General features: G+C 38.8%; 2 protein-coding genes and 2 long non-coding RNA genes across 5 annotated transcripts; 3 read left to right on the top strand and 1 right to left on the bottom strand.

Annotated features, from left to right (window-relative positions):
- The first annotated feature begins 2 nt into the window (after nt 1-2).
- Nucleotides 3-1,129, top strand: LOC121798129. Of its 2 annotated transcripts, none has more exons than XR_006050016.1 (2): nt 3-267; nt 371-1,129. It is a non-coding gene; the product is annotated as an uncharacterized LOC121798129 (long non-coding RNA). The 2 variants fall into 2 exon arrangements; XR_006050015.1 differs by having other exon boundaries at nt 3-289.
- An 11,193-nt stretch (nt 1,130-12,322) lies between these two features.
- LOC121800448 (NDR1/HIN1-like protein 3) lies at nt 12,323-13,045 on the bottom strand. Its single transcript, XM_042200024.1, has one exon. The coding sequence runs from the start codon at nt 13,043-13,045 to the stop codon at nt 12,323-12,325; it is 723 nt and encodes a 240-aa protein (XP_042055958.1).
- Nucleotides 13,046-21,621: 8,576 nt separating this feature from the next.
- LOC121800826 lies at nt 21,622-23,495 on the top strand. Its single transcript, XM_042200327.1, has 2 exons — nt 21,622-22,210; nt 22,435-23,495. The coding sequence occupies exons 1-2, from the start codon at nt 21,622-21,624 to the stop codon at nt 23,493-23,495; spliced, it is 1,650 nt and encodes a 549-aa protein (XP_042056261.1).
- A 1,497-nt stretch (nt 23,496-24,992) lies between these two features.
- LOC121801205 lies at nt 24,993-26,743 on the top strand. Its single transcript, XR_006050556.1, has 2 exons — nt 24,993-25,543; nt 26,427-26,743. It is a non-coding gene; the product is annotated as an uncharacterized LOC121801205 (long non-coding RNA).
- The last annotated feature ends 161 nt before the right edge of the window (nt 26,744-26,904 follow it).

Raw genomic sequence — 26,904 nt, 5'->3', positions numbered from 1 at the left:
CCTCGCAGCTACGCTGCTCGAACTTGTTGCCAGGGGCTGGAAATCAGATAATTATTTCCGCGCTGGGTACTTGACTAAAATCGAGGATAACATCCGGACTGAATTTCCCGATTCCGACTTGAAAGGCACTCCACATATAACATCGAAAATATCGGCGTGGAAGAAGACATACTCAAAGGAATTTTGGGAAGAAGTGGTGTCGGCTTCAATACCCATGGCAAATACAAAATTGATTGCGATGACGATCAATGGGAGCAAATTGTACATGTAATGATCCTCTTCTGTGAAGGTTGTGTTGTGTTGTTGTACCATTTTTCACTGAACAAAGTCCTTAATTCATAATGCTCGCTTTATTGATGGTTGTTTGCAGACAGGCAAGGATGCCAAATTAATGCGTACAAAATCGTGGCCCGTTTGGGAGACTTAGAAAAGCATTTTCGGCAAGGACCGTGCCTCCGGTGGTGGGCCCGAGCAAGTAGATGTTGCGACTGAACATTTAAAAGCCAAACTAGCCTGTGGTAGCTAGGTAAATGAGAACGATTATCGTCCTCCGTATAAGAATGGTACTTCGGTGCATGCTAGTGAACCATACGTCCAGCCCTTTGACCTCAACGACGACAGCTCCAGAAATGGTAGAAAGTAAGCTTCAACTACCAAACCAAGTTCTCACAAAGGGAAACAATATTGCCCTGGCACTGTTACGATGGAGTTCCTTTCTAACCTTCATGCTGAAACCAACAATCGTTTGGAGATGATTTCTGCACACATTAGCTACGAGTTTGATCTAGGAAAGGCGGGGCAGGAGGTCTTCGATAAGCTGGGCGATGTAGAGGAGCTAACACTGAAACAGAGGTATAAGTTATGTAACATCTTGGGTGATAAACCCCAACGACTTGAGGTGTTCATTGGTATGCCGGCTAATGCTCGACTAGGGTACCTGTTGATGTTGACCGAAGACAACCGCTAGTTTGTTCGTATTGCTGACATTTTGTTATGACTTTAGTAATATGTATTTTCCCTGATCTGTATTAATCGGACTTTAGGGTGATTATGCCATTAGGCATGAACTATGTATTAATCTACTTTGTGGCACCCATGTGCATCATTCTAAGGTTATGTAAATCTGCTATATGTTGCTTCATATTCAGTAAAAGGCAATTTCATACTTGCATATATTGGACAACAATAAGATGAACAATGATAAAAAGCCACATAAATATTTTTATACACCATTAGAACTTTGAATTACAAGTCAAATATTGGAAAATTGCTCACTACCTTGAGCATCTAGCTAATTGCATCTGAGGTCGTTTGTCATTTTGGCAAATGTAGTCTTATAATAGGCAAAAAAATAACATAGAACAAGAGAGACTGTCGAGGAGCTATCAAAACAAGGAAGTCCGTTGATATCTGAAAGACTATATAATCATATTATGCATCAATAAGTAGGAACTCCCTCTAACTCGCATTCTCTGCACGCACAATTACGGTAGACGGGCGATATGCGGCTAGAACCCAACCAGAGAGTTCGATCCGCAAGAGCTTAAGTACGTATACGTCCCCGGTTAAAAACGGGAAATATATTGGTGAATCAACGATGTATATTACAGGGCCAAATGTTTAGCGCTAACGATGCTGTCGATTAGTGACCGAGTGTGAACCCTATGCCCGAAATGAAAAGTACATAGAGAGCTATGCTCACAACGACGTCAGGTACAGAACCAAACTCACTGATGCCAAGCCTTGGTTTTGTGTATTTCAGTCTGCAAATCAACAAAGCTGGGCATATTAGACACTCGTTACTGAACATTTACCCAAAACGACACAGTGCGCGGTGAGGAGATTAACAAAAACTCGACGCACCGCGAACTCAAAAATAGAAGCACCAATTTACTTGATGTATCGTTTTTGAGATGCAAGGTTAACACTTCCCCGCAATTTGAGCGAAGACAACCGAGTTTGTTTCGGAGTCTAGAGAAGAATTGGTTCCCGAGAGAAGGAACATGCCTCAAATCTATATGCTTCAATGACACCTTATCCCTTACAAAATGTAGATCAATCTCGATATGCTTCGCCCTTGAGTGCAGTACTGGATTCGATGCTAGAGCAATTTTGCTGAGGTTGTCAACCCAAACTATAGGTGTTGCTGGAAGCTTTATCCCTAATTCAGTTAGAATGTATCCAAGCCAAGTAACTTTTGACACTGTATGGGCAAGGCTTCTATACTGTATTTGATCGATATACCACTTTTTGCTTCTTAGAGCACCATAACACAAGGTTGCTTCTGAAATACAACAATAACTAGTAGTCGACCTTCTATCATCTTGATCTGAAGCCCAGTCAGAATCAAAGAACGCAGTAAGTTTGATCTTTGAATGTGAATTCCGTAATCAAGAGATCCAGCAAGATTCCTCAAGATTCTTTTTACTACTCTCCAAGGGAGATGACATGAATTGACTCACTTTATTCACTGCAAAGCTGATTTCAGGTCTACTTATAGTTGCATATTGTAGATCCCCAACCACACTTCGGTATAGTTTTCCATCCAACATTGGCTCTCCTTCAAATTTGCTAAGCTTTGAGTCAGATAGCATCGGAGTAGGATAGCTGTTAGCATCTGTCATCTTAGCCGTTTCAAGTAATTCTCTGATGTATGCTGCTTGAGAAAGGTGAAGACCTTGAGCTGTCTTTGAAACCTCCACTCCAAGGAATTGTGTCACTTCCCCTAAGTTCTTCAATGAGAAGTGAGAGTTGATTTGATGTAAAACTTTCTTGATGGCTGAAGGAGAATTCCATGTGATCGACATATCATCAACGTAAAAAATGAGATACACAACTTTAGAATTAACCTTGTGGAAGAACAAACAAGTATCGGCCTTAGACTGCAAGAAACCCAACGATAGTAGCACTGATTTTATTGTTAGGAACCAGGATCGTGAGGCTTGCTTAAGCCCGTACAAAGACTTGTTCAGTTTACATACCATAGATGGATCCTTGCTCAAAACCAAGTGGTTGCTTCATGTAAAATTCCTCATCCAATTTACCATCGAGAAATGCATTGTTGACATCAAGGTGCGTGATAGACCATAGTCACAACAATATTAATAATAAGTCTGATAGTGTTAGGTTTCACCCGAATGCTCACCCCTACATATACAACCAATGAGGTTCTTGCCAGTGAGAGTCCATGTTTTGTTTTTGATGAGAGCTAAGAATTCAGCTTTCATAGCTGCTTTCCAGAGAGGAATAAGGAGAGCAACGAGGAAAGATTTTGGAATGGTGAGAGAAGGATCAACACAGATTGAGTAGTGTAGATTTTTGGTTTAAAATTCCATATTTTAGAAACAACTTTCAATAGGGAGTGGAAAACTGGATGGTTTGCAAGGGGATACGATTGATAATGAATGTGGATGTGATAAATGCATCATCCCAAAATGAAGAACACAAGTCTAATTGTACTAAGAGAGCCAAACCCATCTCCACAATATGTCTATGCTTCTTCTCAGCCATGCCGTTTTGTTGAGGGGTGTAGGGACATGAAACTCTATGAATAATACCTAAATCTTGAAGGAAAGAAGAGAGTCCTAGATACTCTCATATCCCCAATCACTCTGAATGGCTTTAATTTTGGTACTAAACTGAGTTTCAACCATACTCTTCAAGTGTTTAAAAACATTATATACTTCGCTCTTGAATTTCAGAAGATAAATCCGGGTGAAGCGGCTAAATTGATCAACAAAAGTCACATAGTCAGAAGCCATTTCTAGAGGCCACAGGGGCAGGCCTCCAAAGGTCACTATGGATGAGCTACAACGGCTAAGTATAAGTAGATACGGAGGAAGAATATGGCAGGCAATGACTTTTAGCTAAACAGCAAGAATGAAAGCGCGGTGACCGAGCCTTTTGTGCCATAACTCTAGACTAGTACAAGGTGAAGCAAATAAACAGAAGGTTGAGGTACAAGGCTAACTGAGCAAGCTGTCGGAATGGTGCTTGAGCTCTTGACTGAATTTGAACTGGAAGGAGTTGAGGTTTTGTGCAGGAAGAACTTGTAGAGAGCCTATTGTGTCCAGGCTTCTCGCACAACTGACAAGAGAGCCTATTGTTGGACATTCTACCTCTAAATCCTCATCTCCCCCCCTTTGAAACCGTTGCCACGACCTCCGTCGTATTTTTTGTAGTGGCCTCCTCTACAGCCTAAATTGTGTTGGCTATAGCATTCTCTCTTGTTCGCAGTAGATTGCACCAGATTGAATAAGGGTTGAGATCCTTCAGTGGATCCCTTAGTTGTTTTTTTTAAAGAAAAATTTGAACTCGTCAAGAGGGTTCTAACTCGTCACCTCATACTATAAAGTCTAAGGTCTTTGCCACTAGGACAAAGGCTCTGATTCCTTAGTTGTTTCAAGTCTGGATTCAAAACTAAGAAGAAGGGATGCCACCTGCGGCACAGTCCACACATCTCCTCTGGAAGTTATAGCTGCCATTTTAGAGTCATATTCATTGCCTAGTCCTCCCAAAATATGTAAGATCTGGTCTTCATCCAAGATTTTGCAACTTGCAGCACAAAGAAGATCACATAGCGTCTTGATTTTACTCAAATATTCACTCATGGGAAGAGCTTCTTTTTTTATGGTTTGTAGCTTCATTAGTATTGAGTGAATTCATTATGCCTCCAAGAGATGAGGCAACCGATACAACAATGGCTATATATATAGCTAAAGAGACAAATCTGGAATTATAAAGTAAATTCAAAAGAATTGCAAAAGACAAATCTGCCAGATCACTGGGTATCCTAAACGATTGTTTCTCCAATATTTAATCAACACTTATTGCTCTTCAATTCTATCCAAGTACGTTTCATAAGGATATCCTTCCAGCTTGGAGACTTTGGTTGATGTGGCTCTTTGTACGATCATGTGGAATTCAACACACTATCTTTACACACACTTAGAGTTTTGAGATGCAAGGTTAACACTACCAACCTATTCCACTCACATTTTATTATAAAACTAATACGTATAAGTGAGGCTTTTTCTTTACATTTCTTAAAACTTATTCCCACACTATATATGACTTGTATTGTGTGACGGAGGTAGTATTATTTATGTAACCGCCGCTCATTGCTTAATCAAGGTATGAATATGGAGTATTATTTATATAATCCTAGTTAGTTTTTTAAGTTAGAATTTATGAATATGGAGTTTTTATGTTTGTTAGGAATCGGGCATGTTAAACATATACATGAGAAATTTTTGAAGTTAGAATTTATGAATATTTAGTTAGGAAACGGGCAAGTTAGTCTTCGCCCTGTATTGTGCCCTCTATTTGGCTACATGGTATGATGTGATGGCTTTCACCCCATACGGGCTATATGCGCCCGCTACTAGACTATATGATGTGACGTGGTGGTCTTCGCCCTATACAAGCTATGTGTGCATGATATTAGAGCACCCGCAACGCGTCGCACGGGTGTCTCGCATCTCGTCCCTCCGAGACGAGACGGCAGCGAGACGCGTTGCAGCGTCCAGTCTCATCCCGGTCTCGCCGAGACGCCCGTCCCACCGAAACGGCTGGCGCGCGCTGGCGCTAGGCGTGACGCCCACTCGCCGGCCCGCGAGTGGGCTCGTCACGCTGACGCAATAAATCATTTTTTTAATTCAAATTTAATAAAAAAAATTAAAAATTAAAAATTCAAACGGTAATGTTACCGTTTTCGACCATTTTTTTCTTTTTTTACTCTATAAATACTCTTATTTCATCCTCATTATACATACAAACACACATCTATTCTTCCCAAATCATCTCCATTTCCTCTCCAATTTTCATCTAACCTCTCCAATTTTCATCACAAAATGTCCGACGACGGAAACTCTGGCGGCTCCGGTGGGTTTGACATCAACGCATTTGGCGACATGGGGGCATGTACAATGTCTTAGGTGGTTCCGGTTCCGGTTTGTCGACGCCGGGCACCCAAGGCTCGTCAACCCCGGCGGGGTACCAACCACCCCATTTTGATGTGGATGCATACGCTCGTCCCTCCGCCCCAAGGTATTCGCAGGGATTATCTTAAATTAGAGAGGATTATCCGGATGAACCCAATCCGGAATGAGGACTAGGCGATGGAAGCTCCAGGGCATTCGACGCCGTGGAGGAAGAGGAGGAGGCGGCCGAGGAGGAGGAGGAGGAGGATGTAGGCCGTCATTCGTACAGCCGCAAGGACACGATGGCTCTGTACAACGCCTGGATCAGCGTCTCATACGATCCCATCGTCGGGAATCAACAATCCCGGAAGTGCTTTTGGAAAAAGGTCACCGAGGCCTACAACGAGATTAAGCCGAAGGGGTCCCGCCGCCACACATTAAAGAAGCTCCGAAGTCATTTTGACCGAGTCGACAGAGAGGTCAAAAAATTCTGCGGCCTCTACAAGAATGAAGCGGCTCATTACCAAAGCGGAGCCACTGGAGCCGAGATTCTGAGATCGGCTTTTCGAGTCTATTTCGATGACAACGACAAAGAATTCAAACATGTCGATGTTTGGGAGGCCGTCAAACACGTCAAAAGATTGGCCGGCAATGTCCAGTCCAGCACGGGCTCGACCTCGAAACGCCTGAAGCACACGGCGGGTGGCCAATACTCGTCTAATGGGGGCGGTTCAGGCAGCGCCGCACAAGAGGTTGCCTCGCAGGAGGTTGAGGGCACGACAGACGATGCAGGGGGTCCTCCCGTGTGCGCCGTCGGCCGCAAGGGACCAAGGCAGCGAAGGAGGCTAGAGGGAGGAGGGGCCGAGACGAATCAAGCCAGACGGGTTCCCAAGGGCCGCCCTCCTCCCTAATGTCCATGTACTTCACCGCCACGATGGTGGACACTTCCCGGATGACGCCCGCCCAATATCAAGCCCATCATGCCGGCATTGTGTATCTGGCGGGACAACTTGGTATTCCGCCTCCATTCGGTGGACCGCCACCGCCTTCGGGGGATGATTCGCCAGCGGATTAGTTTTTATAATTTCTATAAAATGTATTTGAAATTATGTCTTTTTTTTATTTATTTTGCCACAAATTTAGTTATGTATATTTTTTTAGGATTTTAAGTTGTAATTTTATTTTATTTAATGAAGTGTGTTTTTATTAATTGAATTTGTTGGAAATAAAAATAAAAAATGAAATTGAATGAATAGTTAAAGGATGAGATGGTTAAGAGACGGATATGAGATGGAGGGTTGCAGGTGTCGTCTCTTAGTTAAGAGATGGAGTGAAAAGTACAGTAGGGCCCATGAATAGTTAAGAGATGAGACGGTTAAGAGACGGATAAGAGACAGCGTTGCGGATGGCCTTAGGCCATATGGTATGACATGATAGTTTCTTCCCTATTCAGGCTATATGCACTCGTTATTGGGCTATATGATACGATGTGGTGACTTTCGCCATGTACAGATATATGTACCCACTATTGGCTATATGGTGTGGGATTGTGACTTTCACCCTATCCAGGCTATATGCGTCCATTATTGGGCTAAATGGTTGTCGGTCTTACGTGCATCTGTTTATTATCGAACACGTTAATATGGTTAGTAATGTTACTTGATGCTATATGATGTTATTTAAACATGAAACGTTTGATTATCTTGATGATTTAAGACATATAAGATGCTAAATATCATAATATGCTATTGATAATTTTATAGATATAACATGAAAATATATTATTTTTTTAAAAAAGGAAATAATTCACGAATGATAGAATACTTTGAAAAGGAAAGTGACGCGTCTATGATGGGATGGAGGAAGTACTATTTACTCCCACCGTCCCATAATAAGAGTCACATTTTGTCATTCCGGTCCGTTTCACAATAAGAGTCACATTTCACTTAAATGGTAAGTAGGTCTCACATTCCACTAACTCACTTCACTAACACTCTATTACAAAACCAATATAAAAAAGTGGACCTCATATTCCACTAACCTTTTCAACCCACTATTCTTTACATTTTTTAGAGCATCCATAGGCTAGCCAAAAAAGTCCTCCTGCCACATCATCATGGACTCCCCACAGCCTAGTCATAGGCTAACCAAACAACAGCCCAACAATAGGCTAGCTAACTCCCTAGCCAAGCAAATAAATTCACAAATACGGAATTAAAATTGAACACAAATACAGAGAAAGCGCAAACATAATTTCGTAAAATAAAAAAGTTAACCTAGTACAAATTGAAAAAAAAGTCTAATGCAATAAAAAAATTAAACAACCATTCAAACAAATTAGAAACGATATCAACGTGCAATCCTACGTGCCCATAACTCTTCAATTATGTCATGCTGGAGTCGAATATGGGCTTCTTGCTGGCGCATATCAGCAACTGCTTGGACCCTTTCGGCGTCCCCCCCTGGGTATCCCCATTCGTACGGAGGCGGTGGCCATACCGTGGCTTGGGCCGGCAACATCTTCAGCGTCACAATCAGTGAGTTTTGGACCTTCATTTTTTACTATCATGTTGTGCATAATAATACATGCGTACATGACATTAGCAATGCAGTCCGCATACCACAGGCGTGTTGGACCCTTCACTGCAGCCCATTGCTACTGGAGCACACCAATTGTCTGCTCCACATCTTTGCGCACTGCCTCTTGTCGTTGCGCAAAGTAAATTTTTCTTTGGATCTGTTGGGCATCTGATCATCTTCACAAATATGGGCCACCTAGGGTATATCCCACCAGCCAAATAGTAGCCCATATCGTATTGGTTGTCGTTGGTGACAAAACTGATGGTCGGGCCCACGCTAAGGCACTGCTCGTTAAAAATGGTCGGGCCCAAATAGTAGCCCATATCGTATTGGTTGTCGCATGCCAAATCCACAGTCGGTAGTCAGTTATGGCTTCAAGGATCATCGTGGGATTCTTGCCTTTGAAGCCGGTCGTGTACCTCCTTTCCCAGCGGCGGGGCAGTTCTTCCATTCCCAATGCATACAATCTATGCTGCCCAACATTCGGGGAAAATCGTGCACCCTCCCGTGCGTAGTCATCAGAACTTGGCAGTCGTCAGGGGTAGGCTTTCGAAGATACGTAACCTTGAATATGTGGATGATGCCCCGACATAAATTCATCAGACACTTGCGGACAGTCATTTCGCATATGTGAAGATACTCGCCGAATATGTCGACCACGCCTCCATAGGCCAACTGTCTGATTGCAGCGGTGCATTTCTGTATCGGCAAGTGACCGGGTCTACCGCTCGCATCCTCTCTAAACCGGAAATACTTGTACCGAGCCTCTGTCATATGCTTATATATTTCATTTCATACTAAGCAAATGACTTTTGTTAGTGATTTATATATTTGCAGGAAAAATATAAATTTTGACTTTAAAATCATACATAATTTTATTCTAAATTTAAATTAAGAGCATCTCCACTAAGGAAAGGTAAATAAAATAAGTATATCATTTATTTACCTCTTTAAAAAGTGAAATATACTCTTTCAAAATGTATCTCATTGCAAAGGAATAAAATATATAGAAAGGTAAATTATTTTAAAAAATAAAATAATAGTACAAAATGCATTAAAGAACATAAAGTGTAATATATTCTCAAATATCTTTCCCCTTGGAGAATAGTTTTACATGAAAGAAGGTAAATATGGTATTTATAAGATTTTATGGAGAGGTAAAGATACCTCAACTAAATGGAAAAATGTATAATACCCTCTTAAATATATTTTCTTTTGGAAAATAATTGTTCATGAAAAAAGATAAGTATAGTAGTTATATAACTTTACCTCTCCAATTACCTCTTTTTACTTGGAGATGTTCTAAGTCTATTAAGATAATTGAAAATATGTTTAAGTTATGATATAATTAACTATTTTTAACATCGTAAATTGTAATTGACTAAATTTCATATCTTTTCTGATAATTTATTCTATTTTTAATGTAAAATTATGGAAAGCTAATTGAAATATTATTTTGAAAAATCTGATCTGATTATTAAGTGGATAAGTAATAAGGATTTTGTTTTCTCGGATGAGTTACTAATGTCCGCAGTACAACATGTTTTGAGCAAAGAATAAAACGTATTATTCTCTCTCCATCATAATTGAATTTGTCAGTGAAATCAAAATTTTAAATTTTGAAGGATTTAGAGCATCCACATCGGCGAGCATAAGCTCGTCCGTCCGTCCGTCCGTGCCAGCAGCGCGGATAAGCTGTCCGCCGCTGCGCTCTTGCCGCTGGCACGGCGCTGCTCGATGCATCGAGCATGTCCGTGTCAACGAGCAGGCGACGTGACAGCTTCCTATTGGCCAATGGCATAGCCTTTGGTAATTTAAAATTTTTTTAAATCGGATTTTAATTAAAAAAATATGATTAAAAATAAAAAAAAAAATATTTTCCCACTTCCCAATAAATTATATCCATTTTCTACCCACTTTTAATTTATTTTTCAAATTTTTTTCCCAAAAATACACATTTTCATCTATTAATACACCCACTTCCACACCACACTACACAATTCTCATCTAAATTCTCTCATTTTCATTCTCCATTCTCAATCTTTCTTTCACTCTTACTCTTACAACCAAACAATGTCCAGCCAGGGCGATTCACCCCTCTCGGCTCCCACGGTTGGAACCCTGATTGGTTCGGTTCACAACTGTTTCCTAGTCCGGAAACGGAATATTCAGCCCTCCTCAAACCCAAGGTTCGGAAGTTCCTGGTGGCTACCGGCCTTACCCGATCGATGACCAAGATGCCCCGAAGAGCAATACGGATGCACACCCGAGCCTAGAACGAGGTTGAGCGACCCCTCCCAAACTCCAACTCCTCCTACTCGCGGTGTCCGCACACCGTACACTCCGGCGGAGATGAAGCAATTGTTCAAAGCGTTCTTGTCAATCTCCGAAGATCCGGAGGTTGGCACGAACCAATCTGGCGATCATTATTGGTGGAGCATCTGTCGCCGGTACAATGAAAACCGGCCGGCTGGAACAATCGAGCGCAACGAGAGTATGGTGCGCAACGCCATAAACAGAGCCAACGAAAAAATCCAAAAGTTCCAGGGGTATTACCTCCAGGAAGAGCGGTCGGCGGGGAGCGGCCGGAGCGAGGTCGACATTATCAGTTCCGCCTTGTCGACCTACCAATCCATGAACTACAAGCCGTTCAAGTACATCAATATTTGGCAGGAGACGCGGTCGCATCCGAAGTATAGGGGAGGCGTAACATCATCCTCTAGCGGCTCCTCCAAACGGTCAAGGTCGGTATCCCTATCCGACGCCGGCTCCTAAGACGTGGCTAGCCAACTTGCCGGAGCTAACTTGGGTAGCCCCGACGCCGGCCAGAGCGGTTCCCAACGTCGACCGCAAGGAAGGAAGAAGGTGGCGGCCAACCGCCGTCGCGCCTCGACTCCATCCGCCCCCGCTCTCGAACCGGCTCCCTCTCCCGCTCCCTATGTGCCACCTCAACCCCCCACCAACTCGTTGTGGGGGTTTTGGTCCAACTCAATTTGGCCATAGGTCAAATATGACCCCCGAGCAACTTTGATCGCATGTGGCGATGATACGGGGTCTCCAAAGAACGTTGGGGGTATTGCCGGATGATGACTAGTCTTCCCCGGGGGCATTTTTACGCTTAAATTACGTAATTTTTATTTTTTAGGAGTTTAATTATGTAATTTTAATTTTTTAGGATTTTAAGTATGTAATTTTTTTTTAGTATTTTAATTATGCAATTTTTATTTTTTAGGAATTTATTTATGTAATTTTAAATTTTTTTGTAATTTGTAATATTATTCCAGGTATTTTTAATGTATTTTAATTTTGTGGAAATGTTTTTATTTAAATTGAATAATGAAATGGTGGAACCCTTGTGCTCGTCCTTGCAGAAGAGCACGGATGTGGGTGTTGTGCTCTTGCTTAAGAGCAGGCAGAAAAAGTAGGCCGGACCCATATCCGTGCTTGTTGGCAAGAGCACGTATGTGGATGCTCTTAGGAACCTTCTAACGGGCAAATTTAACAATTTGTGGTCGTTGCTTGCTCACTTAATTAACACCAGCTACTATTGACTAAGGTTTTTCCTACTAAATTACTATCTAATCCCAATCCATTGCAATCAACGCATCAAATTAATAAAACAATAAACACTTAACAGAATATAAAACTCATTATTTATTCACATAGCAGAAATGGAAAGATAAGAACAAATACGTCTAAATATAATGTGCATAAAAAACAAAAGAATAATAGTAGCACTGATAATCATAGAATATAAAAAAAAATCGAAGCAGCAGAAACGATGAACGCGCCGATAATCAATTGAAGAGGTAATAAGAAGCTTAACGCCAATCGAAATCGCACCTCGTCGGCTCGTAAGCCTCCGATGCCGTGCTGTTCGAACTCAACGGAAATTTGAAATCGCAATCGATATTCGGCTTCACTCTGGTGGATTTCACGAACGCAAATTTCATCCTGATGCGCAGATACAGCTTGATGTCGATGTCGTACCTGCCGGCGCTCCGATCGTCGTTGTATTTCGACATCTCGTTCGCTCCGAGCAGCACCAGTTGCGATCCTTTGAACTCAGCGCTCAAATCGGTGGTGTTTTTCTTCCCCTGATAGAAGTTCTGGAGCTCGACGGTGGAGAATCGCTGGCCCTGGTAGAAAGCCCTCGCCTCGATCCGGTCGTAGTAGATGCCGATGCGCTTGTTCGGGTTGCGGATCGTGAGATTCAGCGCGAGATTGTAGTGGAGCGTGTTGTTGTTGATGTTGAATTCGGTGAGCGAGGCCTCGGTGACGTGGAATTTGACGGCGTTGGGGCGGAAAACGAGCCACAGAATGAGGGCGATGACTCCGACGATGATGAGGATGGAGAAGACGATCTGGCAGATGCAGGTGCAGAGGCAGTTCATGAGGCAGCCGCAGCAGCAGGTGAAGGGGTTACAGCAGCATCCGCCTCCGCCGCGGCCGGGGCGGTGGTAGCTCTTCGACGGTTTGGACGGCGGTGGAATGGAGGGGCCGTAGTATGCCCCGTTTAAGTGCGGCTGTTTGGTTTCACCCATGGAAGGCGCAAAAGTGTTTCTGAGAGAAAAGGGGGAAAAAGGTGTATCGAATTCGAATTGGATTCTGAATTTCTTATATTGGAATTTTATTTTGTTTGGCGGTATACATATAGGTTTTTTTTAGATGTACGCTACGCGTAAATGTGAATAGTAGAATTAGTAAAAGGGGAGCGGTTGGATTGAAAGTGACACGCGGCGGTGCGTTACTGGTGTTGAGTTTATTAGAGTTAAATTAAGATGAAAAACGCGGTTGCTTGATGAATATGACAAACGGCGGCATTATATTCGGATTTCGGCATTATTTTTCTTGGTGTGTCTTTGGTTTCTTTTCTTATACTCCCTCCGTCACCAAGTTATTTGAGGCATTTCTTTTAGACACGGAGATTGATTAGTGTTTTAAGTGGGTTGTGTAATTAAGTAGATTAGTTGTTTCAATTATAATATCGATTTAATTTTTATGCGCCGTTTTTGAAATCTGCGATTACAACTCAATTTATATATCCATAATTATTTGAACCAAAAGTCGAATCAAGTCTAATAAAGTTTCATTACTTAGCGGTAGAACCAAAAATAGATTACAAATCCACCTCCCAAATTCTGTAAATGGCGGCAGAACTAAAAGAGCAAAACAATTACAGACTTGGCGCCTAATTTAAGCATTTACTGCCTATAAATACATAATCTGATATTCACGCATCCTGTCAAACTGGAAAGATCAAAACAGAAACAAAAGAGAGGATGAGGCCTCGTGAATACTCCTCGGAACAACGAAACCAAGTGGTTCAATTCATCCTCGAACGTTGCATCAAAGGAAAACCACCACGAGGTACACTCAAAGAAGCTCAACTTAAGTTCTCGATATCAAGGCAGACATGCACAAGATATTGGAATGCTGCAAAGAAGCAACAAGAAAGTGGAAAAGCAATCCAGTTAGTAAATGGTAAGAAGTCTAGACAATACTCAAAAGTCATTCACTTTGATCTTACTTTATTTCAAGGTCTGAACTTTTCTAAAAGATGCAATATTAGAAGTATAGCTATTGGACTAGGATGCAGTAAATCAACAGTTTGGAGATGGGTGAAAGCAGGGCTGATCAGATCTCACACTTTAGCTATACGCCCTGATTTAACCGCCCCTAACAAGCTGCTAAGATTAAGGTTCTCCCTAGAAGCTTTAGAACTAGACAGGGTTTTAAACACAATCAAGTTTAGGAACATGCACAACACTGTCCACATAGATGAAAAGTGGTTCTATATTACGAAAGGATCTCAACGATATTACTTGGCACCGGGAGAGGTTGAGCCACATAGGACATGTCAAAACAAAAAGTTCATTTAAAAAATTATGTTCATGCCTGCTGTTACTAGACCACTAATTTCAGAAAATGGAGAGGTTTTGTTTGACGGAAAGATTGGAATTTTTCCTTTCACAAAACAAGTTCCAGCCAAGAGAAAAAGCAAAAATAGAAGTGCAGGAACTATAGAGACTAAGCCTATCGAAAGCATAACAAAGGTTGTGACGAAGGAATTCTTGATCAATAAGGTAATACTATGTGCATTACTTTTATGCCTTTAATTTTCGCACTACGTACATGCATTTGATCAATATCTTAATGAATAGACTAATGTGATTCATGCATTGAGATCATACCAGCAATAATTGAAAAATGGCCAGAAGGTGCAAGTAAGTGCATATATATCCAACAAGACAATGCAAAGTCACACATTCTGGACGATGATCCTGATTTTAGGGCTGCTGCAAATCAAAATGGTTTCACTATGAAACTTGTGCAGCAACCTCCAAACTCACCCGACACTAATGTGAATGATTTAGGGTGGTTTAGAGCAATACAATCACTACAATTGCAGACTGCATGCAAGACACTTGATGATTTGGTTAAGGCGATTGAGAAATCATTTGAGGACCTATCTGTTGTAACATTAGACAATGTGTTCCTGTCAGTACAAGGTTGCATGGTTGAGATCATGAAGGCTAGAGGACATAACAGCTACAAACTTTCCCATATGGGAAAGGAAGCTTTAAGAAGAGTAGCATAACTCCCTCATAACTTAGAAATCCCAAAGGAGCTTGCCATTGAATGCATTTCATATTTGAAAGACCAGGGATGCATTGATGGACTTGAAATGATTGCCAGAGCTTTGGGTATGGAAGTTTAATGAGGTAGAGGAGCTTTATGGAGCTGTTTTAGAAAGGAGACATAATGGTTTTTTTGTCAACATGCATATGGTATTTTGCAAAGATGCAGAGTTGTGATGAATGCATATTGGTTTTTGTAAAGACGCCTGATGCTCTTTTTGTAAGGAATGCATTTGCTGATAAGAATATTTTTTTGTAAAGAATGCATTTTGTTAACAATCACATCCAAGCTCACAACACAATTCTACCCAAGCTTATAACATAATTCAATCCAAGCACAAACAACACAAGAACATAACCAAACAAAATCTAACACTCGTATCCATCCCAACAATTATGTCAATCTATGCTGGATTTTTAAGATCTCACCAAAGGTCTAGATGCAAATTTTTAGAATCTCACCAAATTTTTAGAATCTCACCAAAAATATCACCAAACGTCTAGATGTAAATTTTTATAATCGGCGTGCGTGGGAGACAAGAATTAATCCATCCACCTTGACAAATCCTCTAGCCGGGCATGGTAGATCCGAGAGAACCAAGAGGGCAGAGTAGGCGGAAGAGAGAGACTAAAGAGAGAACCCAATAAAAATTTAGGGTTTCACCTCTCAGATGTAGAGAGTCGTGAAGATGGAGGAGAAAAATAGGAGTTCACCTCTGGAATGTAGAGATTTTTTGCATAGATGAAGCAAAATTTAGGGATTCAATATTCGAATAGAGAGAGAAACTGGAGAGGATGATTGAAGAGTGAGAAAGAAGAATGTGTAAAATGAATGTTACGGGTGAGTGGTGGGTGAGTGGGTGTCAGAGAGATTAATTTGTTAATTACAATAAGGGATAGATTAATTCGAGCTAATTGTTTATTAAAATTTCCTAATTTTTACCTAAAAAGGAAATGACTCAAGTAATTTGGGACAACCCAAAAAGGAATACGACTCAAGTAACGTGAGACGGAGGGAGTATTTTGCAAGAAGTTTTTAAATTCAATACCTTTTTCCTCTTATCTAGGTTCAGGTTTGTTGTGAACATTGTTGATGACTCAAGTAATGCATCCCTTTTGCTGTGGGATAGAGAAGTTGTTCAACTTATTGGAAAAAAGGTGAATGACTTGATAGGGAGTAATATGGAGGTAATCTGCCTATTTAAATCAAAGTTTAGCTTCAGTAGTAGTTATATTTTCTATTTTAATGTGTCTTATTGTTGTTTTAGAATTGTGCTATGGAGTATGTTCCTAAGAAGATCGAGGAGCTGCTTGTGGGTCAAGAAGTGTTGTTTAAGATTCTAAGTAGGAATAGAAAGGAATATTATCGTAGATATCCATATATGGTTAACAAAATCTGTAATATTCCAGAAGTGGTTGAGAAATTTGTTCCTCATAACATTGCATCACAAGTTCTCAATACTGATGTCAAGTTGGTTGATTTACTCTTTGGATCTGAATTGTGGAGGTATTTTTTTAAGAAAAATAAGCTGACCTCTGTTACATATGTCTTAGGGCAACTGAGTTTCTCATTTATGGATTTTTTCAGGTCTTTGGCAAAGGTTTTGTAACACCTGATTTATCAATTGTTACTAAACAAAATGGGATTGAATGGATTGCTGAAGGAAGTGTGAAGCAATGCTTGGAAGATGAGTTTGATAGCTGTGATGATGTTTGTTTTGAGAAGATAAAGAAGAAGAAGATGAAGAAAGTGGATGTGATTGAAGATGAAGATGAGGCTTCTGTCAGCTACACTCAAGATTTGTCTGGTGCTGATTAGATTTGAGAAATCTAAAAAGTTTATCTGTTTTTTATTTCTTGCTTAAGTGTTTTGAACATTTCTGAAATGTCATCTTAGGTTTTTAGAGGTTTAATAGTTGGATTATGTTACATCAGGTAGCAGGTCTGGATTTTGGTTGGGGTCATTATCTATTTTGGTATTAGTAAACATTTCTAAGTTGAATTTTATTTCTAATGATGGTTGATGGTTGTTTTTGTTGAAGTATTTATATGGTTGAAGTTTTATCAGTTATTAGTTTATCTTTCTTTTGGTTTTCTATCATATAGCATAGTCATCGCTGGACTTATTTGAATCTTAAGTAAGATAAAAGAACATAATCATTCCAGTTAGTAAAAGTAGTAAAGGGTTTACTAATTTGGTTTTTTTTGCTAGACTCTATTGTATTCTTTCTTTTTAATCTTTCCAACTGCATTATTATATTAAATAGAGGTTTATTGACTAACTCTTTTCCTGTTATATGTATAGACAATTGATTTCATGATTAAAATTATATTATAATGTTTAGTGATTCTATTTTTTAGCTAGACTCTTCTGCTTTCTTCTTTGTAATCTCTTTTACTGGATTTTTCTTCCTTTAAGTAGATCAGATGTGAATAATGATTTTAAAATGTTCAATAGAAATAAGAATAATATCATATGTGCTATCTATTCTTATTTGATGGCTGTTCTTATATGCTTTCTGATCTTATTTACTATCTGTTCTGATTAGATCATATGTGAATAATATGCTTTCTACTGGATTTTTAATTCTTATTTGCTATCTGTTCTTATAGTTATAAATAAGTATTCATTTCAACTTAATAATGCAGAGAGGATTTATGTAATGCATAAAAATTAAATATCAACTTAGAATTCCATAGTTTGAAAATCAAATTGCAAATCTAATATCATGTATTCTTATTTCTTAATCATGATCCAATTCTTTCACTTTACTTGCAGCGTGTGTAGATTTCATTTACAAAAGCGTGTGTAGATTTCATTTACAAATCATAGCAAATGTCTTTGGAAGGCAAGTAAACACTCTTTTGTTCCTTAAATCAAAAGTGTAAGTCTTAGTGACAGTCATCTTCTACATGTATTAGAATAGATACTAATAGATATTCTGTTGTTTCATATATGCATACAATATCAGATTCAACTATTAGATAAAGCTATTTATTTCCTTTTCTGCAGAGATACATATTTTTAAATCAGATCTTGCTCTAATTTACTACATTTTAGATCTGAAACTAACTGTCATATACATATCATAGTAGGCATATCTAAATTTTTCTATCATTCTTAGAAATAGATCATTGTCTATTTATCCCAGGGTTTCGAGTTCTGTATCCAGTAGTTTTTAAGCCCAAAATGAATCACAAACCCTAATACTTTGGCAATTGAAAGGTCATGTTGGAATCTATGTTGCTTTATAAGTAAACACCTTTTTAAGAACAAAATTTTTTAAATAAATGCCTCATCTATTGTAGTATTATGTGTTTTACATTTTTGCGAGTATGCAATGAAAAAGTTGAAGAGTTCCACAACTATAAAGGGTTGCTCCTATGAAGGTTTATCAACTGAAGCCTTAGGTTTATTATACCTTTGATTGCCTAAACCCTAAACCCTAAGCCCCAGGTGAGTATTATACCTCTGATTGCCTTGATGAATTGACTGCAGATTCTCTATATCCTTCTTCTTCTTCTTGCATATATCATTGTCTTTCAAGCTTTCTCCTATCATTAAACAATTGTAAGTACTTTTTTTGGAAAAAAGGTTGCAGTATAGTATAATCTCCTTTCACAGCATGTATAGAATGTATATTACAATATAATTCATAAATTCACAGAATCTGATTTTCTACTTCTTCTTTTGAGCAATTTGAAAATGATTTTTAGAAGGTTACAAAGTGGTGAATTCTATCTTTGTTCAGCAGTGAAATTCATGTAGAAAAAGCATTTGATTCATGTAAATTTTCATAACATCCTTATAATTTATAATAGACATCTACACTTACACAGATTCATAAATTTTTTTAAATCCTCTTTTGTCCAAGTATTTTGCATCAATCTGAAATCTGATAGTGATATAAAATGTGTATATTTGGTCACAATTTTAGATCTATGCCTAATAGAGTCTCTCAACAACATTCGAACATGTAATTGCTGAAAATATTTATGAAACGAACTTAGTGTGAAGAAACTTATCTTATCAGGCATGCTAATTTGGGTTTTTCGAATTTTTGTGGTCTTTTTGTCCAATATTTTCGATCTATTTGTTAAATCGTAGAAAGTGTTCCACCACTTCGACGATTCTGAAAAAAAAAAGCCAATGAAAAGGTCAGAATAGGTCTAATGTTCGACATATTTGAATATTAATTGAAATTTAGCACAGTTATACCTTCAATCGAAACCGAATTTTGATGTAATTGAGTAGTATATCAATGGTTTTTTGCTGCTGTGAATCGAATTTTACACCACCCTCCGTCGTCTAAGTTAAATCGGTTATGGAGGCGTCGGTAAGCCGTCGGCGAGGAGACCATTCGTCGGCGATTGAATGTTGGAAAACTAGGGTTTGAGATTGTTTTGGTAGTTGATTAGGTCTAAATCTTTGGATTAACAACGGTAAGGAGTTGATATGGACTTGGTAAGGTGTAGTAGTGTCGTCTCCGGCGGTGATTTGGTGGTAGGCGACGGATTTTCGGCGAATCGGGCGTTGGTTTTTAGGGTTCTCGAGTAGGCGCCGACAAGGAGGGAGGAGAGAGAGGAGAGAATGTCTTATATATGGTGTATAAAATATGGTTTTTATTTCCTAAGTGTGTTAATTAATTGTGATATAGTCTAATTAAGCTAATTAGTTCCTCACTAATGATAATGTTGATATTGGGCTCGTGATTTTTGGGCCTCCATTTTTTAGAAGCATGTGCCAATTTTAAAAATCTAATGTGTTGGGCGATTTAATGGTGTAATTAGAGCTTTATAATTGTTGTATAATAATTGGCTTTAATATTTATACATAAATTTGAAAATTTTATGATTTATTATTTTTTGTTGAATTTATTTATTTAATAGTTTGTGTATTAATTAAAAATAATTTATTTTTTATTCATAATATGATGTAATTAGGTATATCATTGTCTATGAAATTAAAACTATTTACATTTTTTTCCTTATTTAAGTATTTTATTAATTAAGATGTACTCTACAAAATTTAAGATTATATATTAATTTTTTGTAGAATAGGCTTGGGTTTGTGCTTGAATAAATCGGTTTAGGCTTATATATTCTTTTCTTGGGTATAAGTTTCCATGTGTTGGTTCATTTCATTGTATATAATAAACATAATAATTGTGTTTTTTTATTAAACTTTGTAGAATTAGCTTGGGTTTGGGCTTGAGTAAATCGGATAGGGCTTATATATTCTTTTCTTTGATATATTTCCATGTGTTGGTCCATTTATTTGTAATAATCATTATAATTATATTTTATAATAATTAAAAATAATTATGTTTTGTAGTTTTAAATAAATATGAAAAAAATTATATTATATTTTGTTGTTGTTTTTATTTAATAGTTTATATATTAATTAAAAAGTGAAAGAATTGATTTATTTCATTCATAATATCATGTACTTATCTATATCATGTAGAATGAAATTTAAATTATTTAGGTTTTTTTCCTTATTTAAGTATTTTATTGATTAAGATAAGATGACATTTGTTGAGAATCCTATTATTATAAGTGATGTTATTGGTGATGAACTTGGTACATCTATTACAGAAGGGAGCATTGTTGTATCGTCATCTTTGTTTTAATCTGGAGGTATATTTCTATCATTATTTACATTGTGTTGTATCAATTTTTTATCATGTAAGAATGTTCCATTTTATTAATTAGTTTAGTTTTTTAATAAAACATTATTTTTATTGCCAATTAATTAAATTAATTAATTTTTCTATATGTAGATTATTGGGATATTGGTGATACTTTGTTCTCATGTTCGCATTGTGGTGTGATGTTTTGGTATGAAGAACGTCTTGGCAAACCTAATAAACCTAAGGTTCCAAGACATTCTCTTTGTTGTATTAATGAGAATATTGAGATTCCTTTCAAGATAACACCTCCTAAAGTTTTATTGCGTCTGATGTTCTCTAACGATGCCAAAAGTGTTCACTTCTTGAAAAATATTCGTTCATATAATTCTATGTTTTGTTTTACTTCTTTGGGAGGTAAAATTGATAATAGTATGAACACCGGTCATTCTCCACCTGTGTTCTGGTTACATGGTCAAAATTACCACTTAATTGGTAGTTTGCTACCGCCGGATGGTGCATGTCCCAAGTTTGCTCAGTTGTATATTTATGACACTAATAATGAGATCAATTGTAGGATGGGGTCTGTGAGGTATTTATATATGTGTGTGTGTCTGTGTGTGTGTGATTTTACTCTTAATATTCAGTTGATTTTTTTATAATTTATATAATGTATTTGTTATTTTTGTGGGGAGAGGAATGTTGTTAATAATATTCACTCTGAGATTGATGTGACCTACAATTTATGTTGGATGAGTATAATGTGTTGGTAAAGTTAAATTGAGGTTGCTTGGTAAAAGAGGTCGGGATGGAAGGACTTATAACCTGCCTTCTGTATCTGAGGTGGCCATGCTTGTGGTAGGGAATTTTGATCATGCGTTAGGTGATAGAGACATTATTGTCGAAAAACAGTCAGGTAAACTGCAATGCATTAGTGAACTTCATCCTTCTTATCTTTCATTGCAATATCTGTTGTTGTTCCCTTATGGGGAGGATGGTTATACTAAATTTATAGGTTTTTCCGATTCTGTCGCTTCCTCATTGAGCAACAGAAAGAGAGTTAGCCCTAAAAAGTTTTATTCGTACCGCATTCATGACAGAGTTTCCGAGTGTTCTATTATTTTGTATGCGAGGCGATTGTTTCAACAATTTATTGTTGATGCGTACACTATGATTGAGTTTGGTCGTTTGGCGTATGTACGAACACAACAGAAGAAATTGCAAGCTGAAATTTATAGCGGGTTGGAGGAGGCCGTTCTACATGGTGAAACTGATAGTTCCAGGCATGGAAAACGAATAATCTTGCCTTCCAGTTTTGTTGGTGGTGCCCGATATATGATTCAGAATTACCAAGATGCGATGGCTATTTGTAGATGGATTGGCTATCCTAACCTCTTTATAACATTTACGCGCAATCCTAAATGCCTGAGATTAGTAGGTTTGTTGGATCCAGGGGTTTAAAATCTGATGATCGCCCTGATATCGTCAGTAGGATGTTTAAAGTGATATTGGATGGTTTCATAAGGAATGTAAAGAGTAAAAAAAATTTGGAGCCGTTAAAGCAGGTTTATTTTCTATTATATTTTTATTTTATTTTTAAACATGATTTTAATGTTTTTGTTTTGTTATTGAACCATATTTTTTTTATAAATTGTGATGTAGTTATTTACACCATTGAGTTTCAAAAGCATGGATTGCCACATGTACATATTTTGCTGTTTTTAAGTAATGAGGATAAACAACCTCATCCTCGACGCATTGATGAAATTATATCTGCTGAAATTCCAGATCCATTGATTGATCCCTATTATCATGAGTGTGTCAAAGAATTAATGATGCATGGGCCATGTGGTGTTGTGAGAAAATCGTCCCCTTGCATGCGTGATGGACGTTGTACTAAGTATTATCCCAAGAAATTTGTTTCTAATATAGCGGTTGATGATGATGGTTATCCAATTTATAGGAGTAGAGATAATGGTCGGTTTGTGGTGAAGGATGGTGTACCTTTGGATAACAGATATGTTGTTCCTCATAATCGTTTTCTCGTTATGAAGTATGGTGGTCATATTAATGTTGAGTGGTGCAATCAGTCCCGGTCAATCAAGTATTTGTTCAAATATGTACATAAGGGTTATGATAGGGTTACAACATCTTTTTGCCAATCTGGTGTTGAACGAAATCTTGATGAAGTAAGTTTGTATTATGATTGTAGATATGTATCATCCTGCGAAGCTGCTTGGAGAATTTTTGGGTTTGAAATTCAGTACAAGGATCCTTCAGTTGAACGGTTGAGTTTTCATCTTCCTAATGAACAACACATCATTTTTGATGAAGCTGATTCATTAGATAATGTTATGAGTCGGAGGACCATTCATGAGAGTAAGTTCTTAGGTTGGATGGAGACAAATAAGATATATTCTGAAGGAAGAAATTTGACATATGGGGAATTTTCGAGCAAGTTTGTGTGGAAGAAAAATCATTGGAAACCTAGAAAGCAACATTATTCGATTGGGAGGTTGTTTTATGTTGCCCCTGGTTATGGTGATATGTATTACTTGAGATGTCTTTTGAATGTCATTAAAGGAGCTACTTGCTTTGAAGATCTTAGGTTTGTTAATGATGTTCAGTATGATTGTCACGACCCTATTTTTGCTGAGGATAGCAAGAATGGGTATTTCGCGACTAATAGGGCGATTAAAGAAACGAGGATAGAAAGGGGGTAGAGTTCGAGGAAAACTTGCTGAAAGGCCAATCAATTGATACCGCGAATTAGAAGCCAAATACTTGATTACAAGTTCTCAGAATAGAATAATTCATCATATCAACTAAATCAGAGTTCGATGGTAAACTTTGATATTCTCAGTGAACAAAAATACAGCGGAATAGGTCCTGACTAAACGACTTCGTGTATGAAGACACGAATCGTCGAGCAATCCACTTGATGTATTTATAGCATCGACTCCGATCAACTCTCCTTCCCTTTGACGTTCAACCTGCACATTTATAAATATATGCATGGCTGAGTACAGGAGTACTCAGTGGACACATGCCGAAAACAAAACATACATTATATAGTTGTCATCCATCAACAGTATCACACAGGGGTTTTCTTAAAATGCCCGAGCATACTAAATTCTTTTGTGATCTTAAAAGTCCGACTGCAGTCTAAGTTCTTCAAATTTCCTACCATGTCTGAGAAACTCGTGCCGTGAAGGTGGCCACCTTCAACGGACACCCTCGCCGGCCAACCTCTCTAGGATGGCTCACGGCTCTTATGCACATTATTCCGAACAGGATTTGCGGTCCTATTGGGAACCAAATTCGTTACTTAATTTTGGCATCGCCAACTCTCGGCATATAGCCCTATCAGGCAGGCCTTGAAAACAAACATTTTATGGCATGACAACAACTTTAAAATAATCACATCTCCATTTTGAGAAAAGATGATATTTCATAACTTCAAGAGTATTTGCTTTATATCCACACTATAGTGTTGGATATTTAAAAGAAAGCCCATCTGGTACGCTTATCTCCAATTAACAACTCTCGTCTGACCTCACTTGCCCTTGAATAATTTCTCCTTTGAAAATAAATAGCGTAGCACGCTAATTAGTACTTAAAATATTTTCCTGAGAAAAAAGAATGCATGCATCCTATAGGATAGCATCTATCTCTTAGTCTCGGCTTATAGGATTTTTTTTCTAAATCCTAACTCGACTTCACTGCTCTACAGAGTTTAATTATTCTCTTTACTAATTTTGAAAAATTCTATTTTCTCTAGCACAATTATTTATGCATTTATTTATTAAAATATGGGTTCTTGGAAATTCCCTTCTTAAATCCTTTTTCTTCGGATTTTTCTTAAGGCCACCCATGGCGTCGCGGGGCGACGCCGGTTGGCCCTTCGCGTCTCAACTTCAATAGTTTCCGTCTTCGGTAATTCAATAATTTATTCGGGATTAATTAAGCTCCAAGCTTAATTCCTTAAATAATTCCCAACCAGACAAAATAAATTCCCAGGCCCAACGATTACCCTCGGCCCAACTGCCAATTGAAGTTGGCTAATGCTTCATTCTCATTTAAATCATTGCTAGCCCAAAATAAATCATTTCCAAGCCCACTAATTTAAAAGAATGATTCACTGGCCCACCTATCATCATCATACTATTTTATTATTTGGCCCAGATTAAACAAATTGAGTGAGGGAGAGAACAGCCCAATAAACTCCCCCACTCCATCGATTCTTCTTCTCAATTTCATTCTCCCATTTCTCTAAAAATCTCCAATTACAGCATTGCAGCGTCTTCTTCTTCCTCTCGCCTCCTTTCCATTTCTCACCTTCTCCGGTGAATTCATGCCCGGAGAGAGTCCGACCCCCCCCCCCTCAAATCGGGCATCTCTCTCTTTTAGTTCACTATTTTCCAATTAAATCTCAGATCCCTAAATGAGAAGAACACATCGGCGATTTCTTCTCTCTCTCGATATCTCTGTTCTCCGGCAAAACGCTGCCACCTCGACAGCACTTTCGGAGTCCGCCGTCGTCCCGCGCCGTGAGCAGCAGCCCCTACCGTCGTCGTCCCGCACCGTTCGCCGTTGTCTCCTTCGCGAGGCAGCCACAACATGCACCGGAGTTCGCGCTCGCTCCCTCCGGCGAGTACTCCCCCCTTTCGGCGAAGTCGGCGGTGGAGAGGAGGCGTCGCCTCCCTCTCTCTTTCAGCCGCGACCCGTAGCTACCCCGCCGAGTTTCCGGGATTCTGCCGTCGCCGGACTGGTCCCCTTCCTAAGCTAATTCTTCACCCCCCCCCCCTTTTCCCTTCTTACTCGATTTATGTCGAGTTATGCAATATTTTGGTGATTAAGAACTTTGTCTAGTTGTGATCCAGTTTAATCTTGCTCTTTGGTTTTATTGTGAGCTGGGCAGTAGCTATGAGATATTGAGATTCTTGGCGTTTGAACTCGATTACTGCAGTATGTATGCTAAGGCTTTGTGGCAATTTAGTTCCCTATGTCCTTGAGTTGTCTATGATTTCCCTTGTGATAATCTATGTTCTTGGAGCTATGCACTTGGCTGCCTATCATGATGCAAATGGTGTATTATCGATTTACCTTGCTTGGTGGCCTTTCTCGGTTATGGACTGATCTCTTGCCGCCCTTGCTCCTCTTCCCTCCCATTCACTGCACTTCTTGCGGTAATGTCGAAATCTGGGAAGGAGGGAGTGGTGAGGGGGCTTGTTTATATAGCCCTCAAACTATTGGCATCTTGTGCCTGATTTTTGGGAGGTTGTGATGCTATTTTGGGGCTGCATACTTGGCCTCCTTTTGGGCTCTATGTTTATGTCATTCATACTAAGTTGGTGCAAGTTTTGGGGGAAAAGGGTTCCCTCCCTTGGCTGCTCCCTTGAGTCTCGATGAAGCAAACTTTATCCTTCAATTTTTGGCTTGTGGCTGAGTTCTATTACCTTGTCTCAGCTTGGTTTAGTTTCTCAAACATGCAGCCTTGGAAAGGGACAATTTTGGGGTTGATCTTATTGCCAAATCTGCAGCCTCTTGGCTGCTCTACTTTCCTATTACATCTCTCTTCTTAATTGGCTTGTGCCTCCTCCCCTTTACTTATGTGTCAAAATCCAATACCCCTTTTGGTGTAAATATTGTAGGTACTTTGGCTGCGCATTTGGAATCTTGTGGGGCACAAATTTGAGAAAGATGGAGAGGAGAAGAGGGAGGAAAGAAGATCTCTTACTGTAGCTCCCTTGACCAAAGCAACCTTAACTTTTATCTAAGTTTTTGGCTGCTACAATTCCAATAGAGTAGGACTAGCTATTACTTCATTCCCCTCTTGAGAAGGGTTTCCCATGCTTGAAAGGGACTTTTACTTGTAGCTCCATGCATCCAAATGTATAGTTTGTTTTGTACTTTACTACTCACATGTATGTTCCGTATTTCTCTAGTAAGAGTATTTCATTTACTTTTATCCTTGAAGTAAATTTCTTTGCACTTTAATTCTCCCAACGCAATACTTAATTTTTTTCAAAATCGGAAATTACAACGAAAATTCTACGGCTTCCAAACGAGAAATTAATTAAGCTAATAAATCCGATTTATCTCGAAAGAAAGGAACGAAATTTCGGGGCG

The sequence above is a fragment of the Salvia splendens genome, chromosome 4, assembly GCF_004379255.2.
Source record: "Salvia splendens isolate huo1 chromosome 4, SspV2, whole genome shotgun sequence".
Lineage (NCBI taxonomy): Eukaryota > Viridiplantae > Streptophyta > Magnoliopsida > Lamiales > Lamiaceae > Salvia > Salvia splendens.
Note: the sequence above shows the minus strand (reverse complement) of the source record. Positions and strands in the feature narration are given on the sequence as shown.

Bases quoted from the DNA above. Each gene is read 5' to 3' on its own strand.
- LOC121800448 (XM_042200024.1), bottom strand. From the start codon at position 13,045: ATGGGTGAAACCAAACAGCCGCACTTAAACGGGGCATACTACGGCCCC.
- LOC121800826 (XM_042200327.1), top strand. From the start codon at position 21,622: ATGCTTGTGGTAGGGAATTTTGATCATGCGTTAGGTGATAGAGACATT. The intron at 22,211-22,434 runs GTTTGTTGGATC...ATTGTGATGTAG, and splicing joins TAAATGCCTGAGATTAGTAG to TTATTTACACCATTGAGTTT.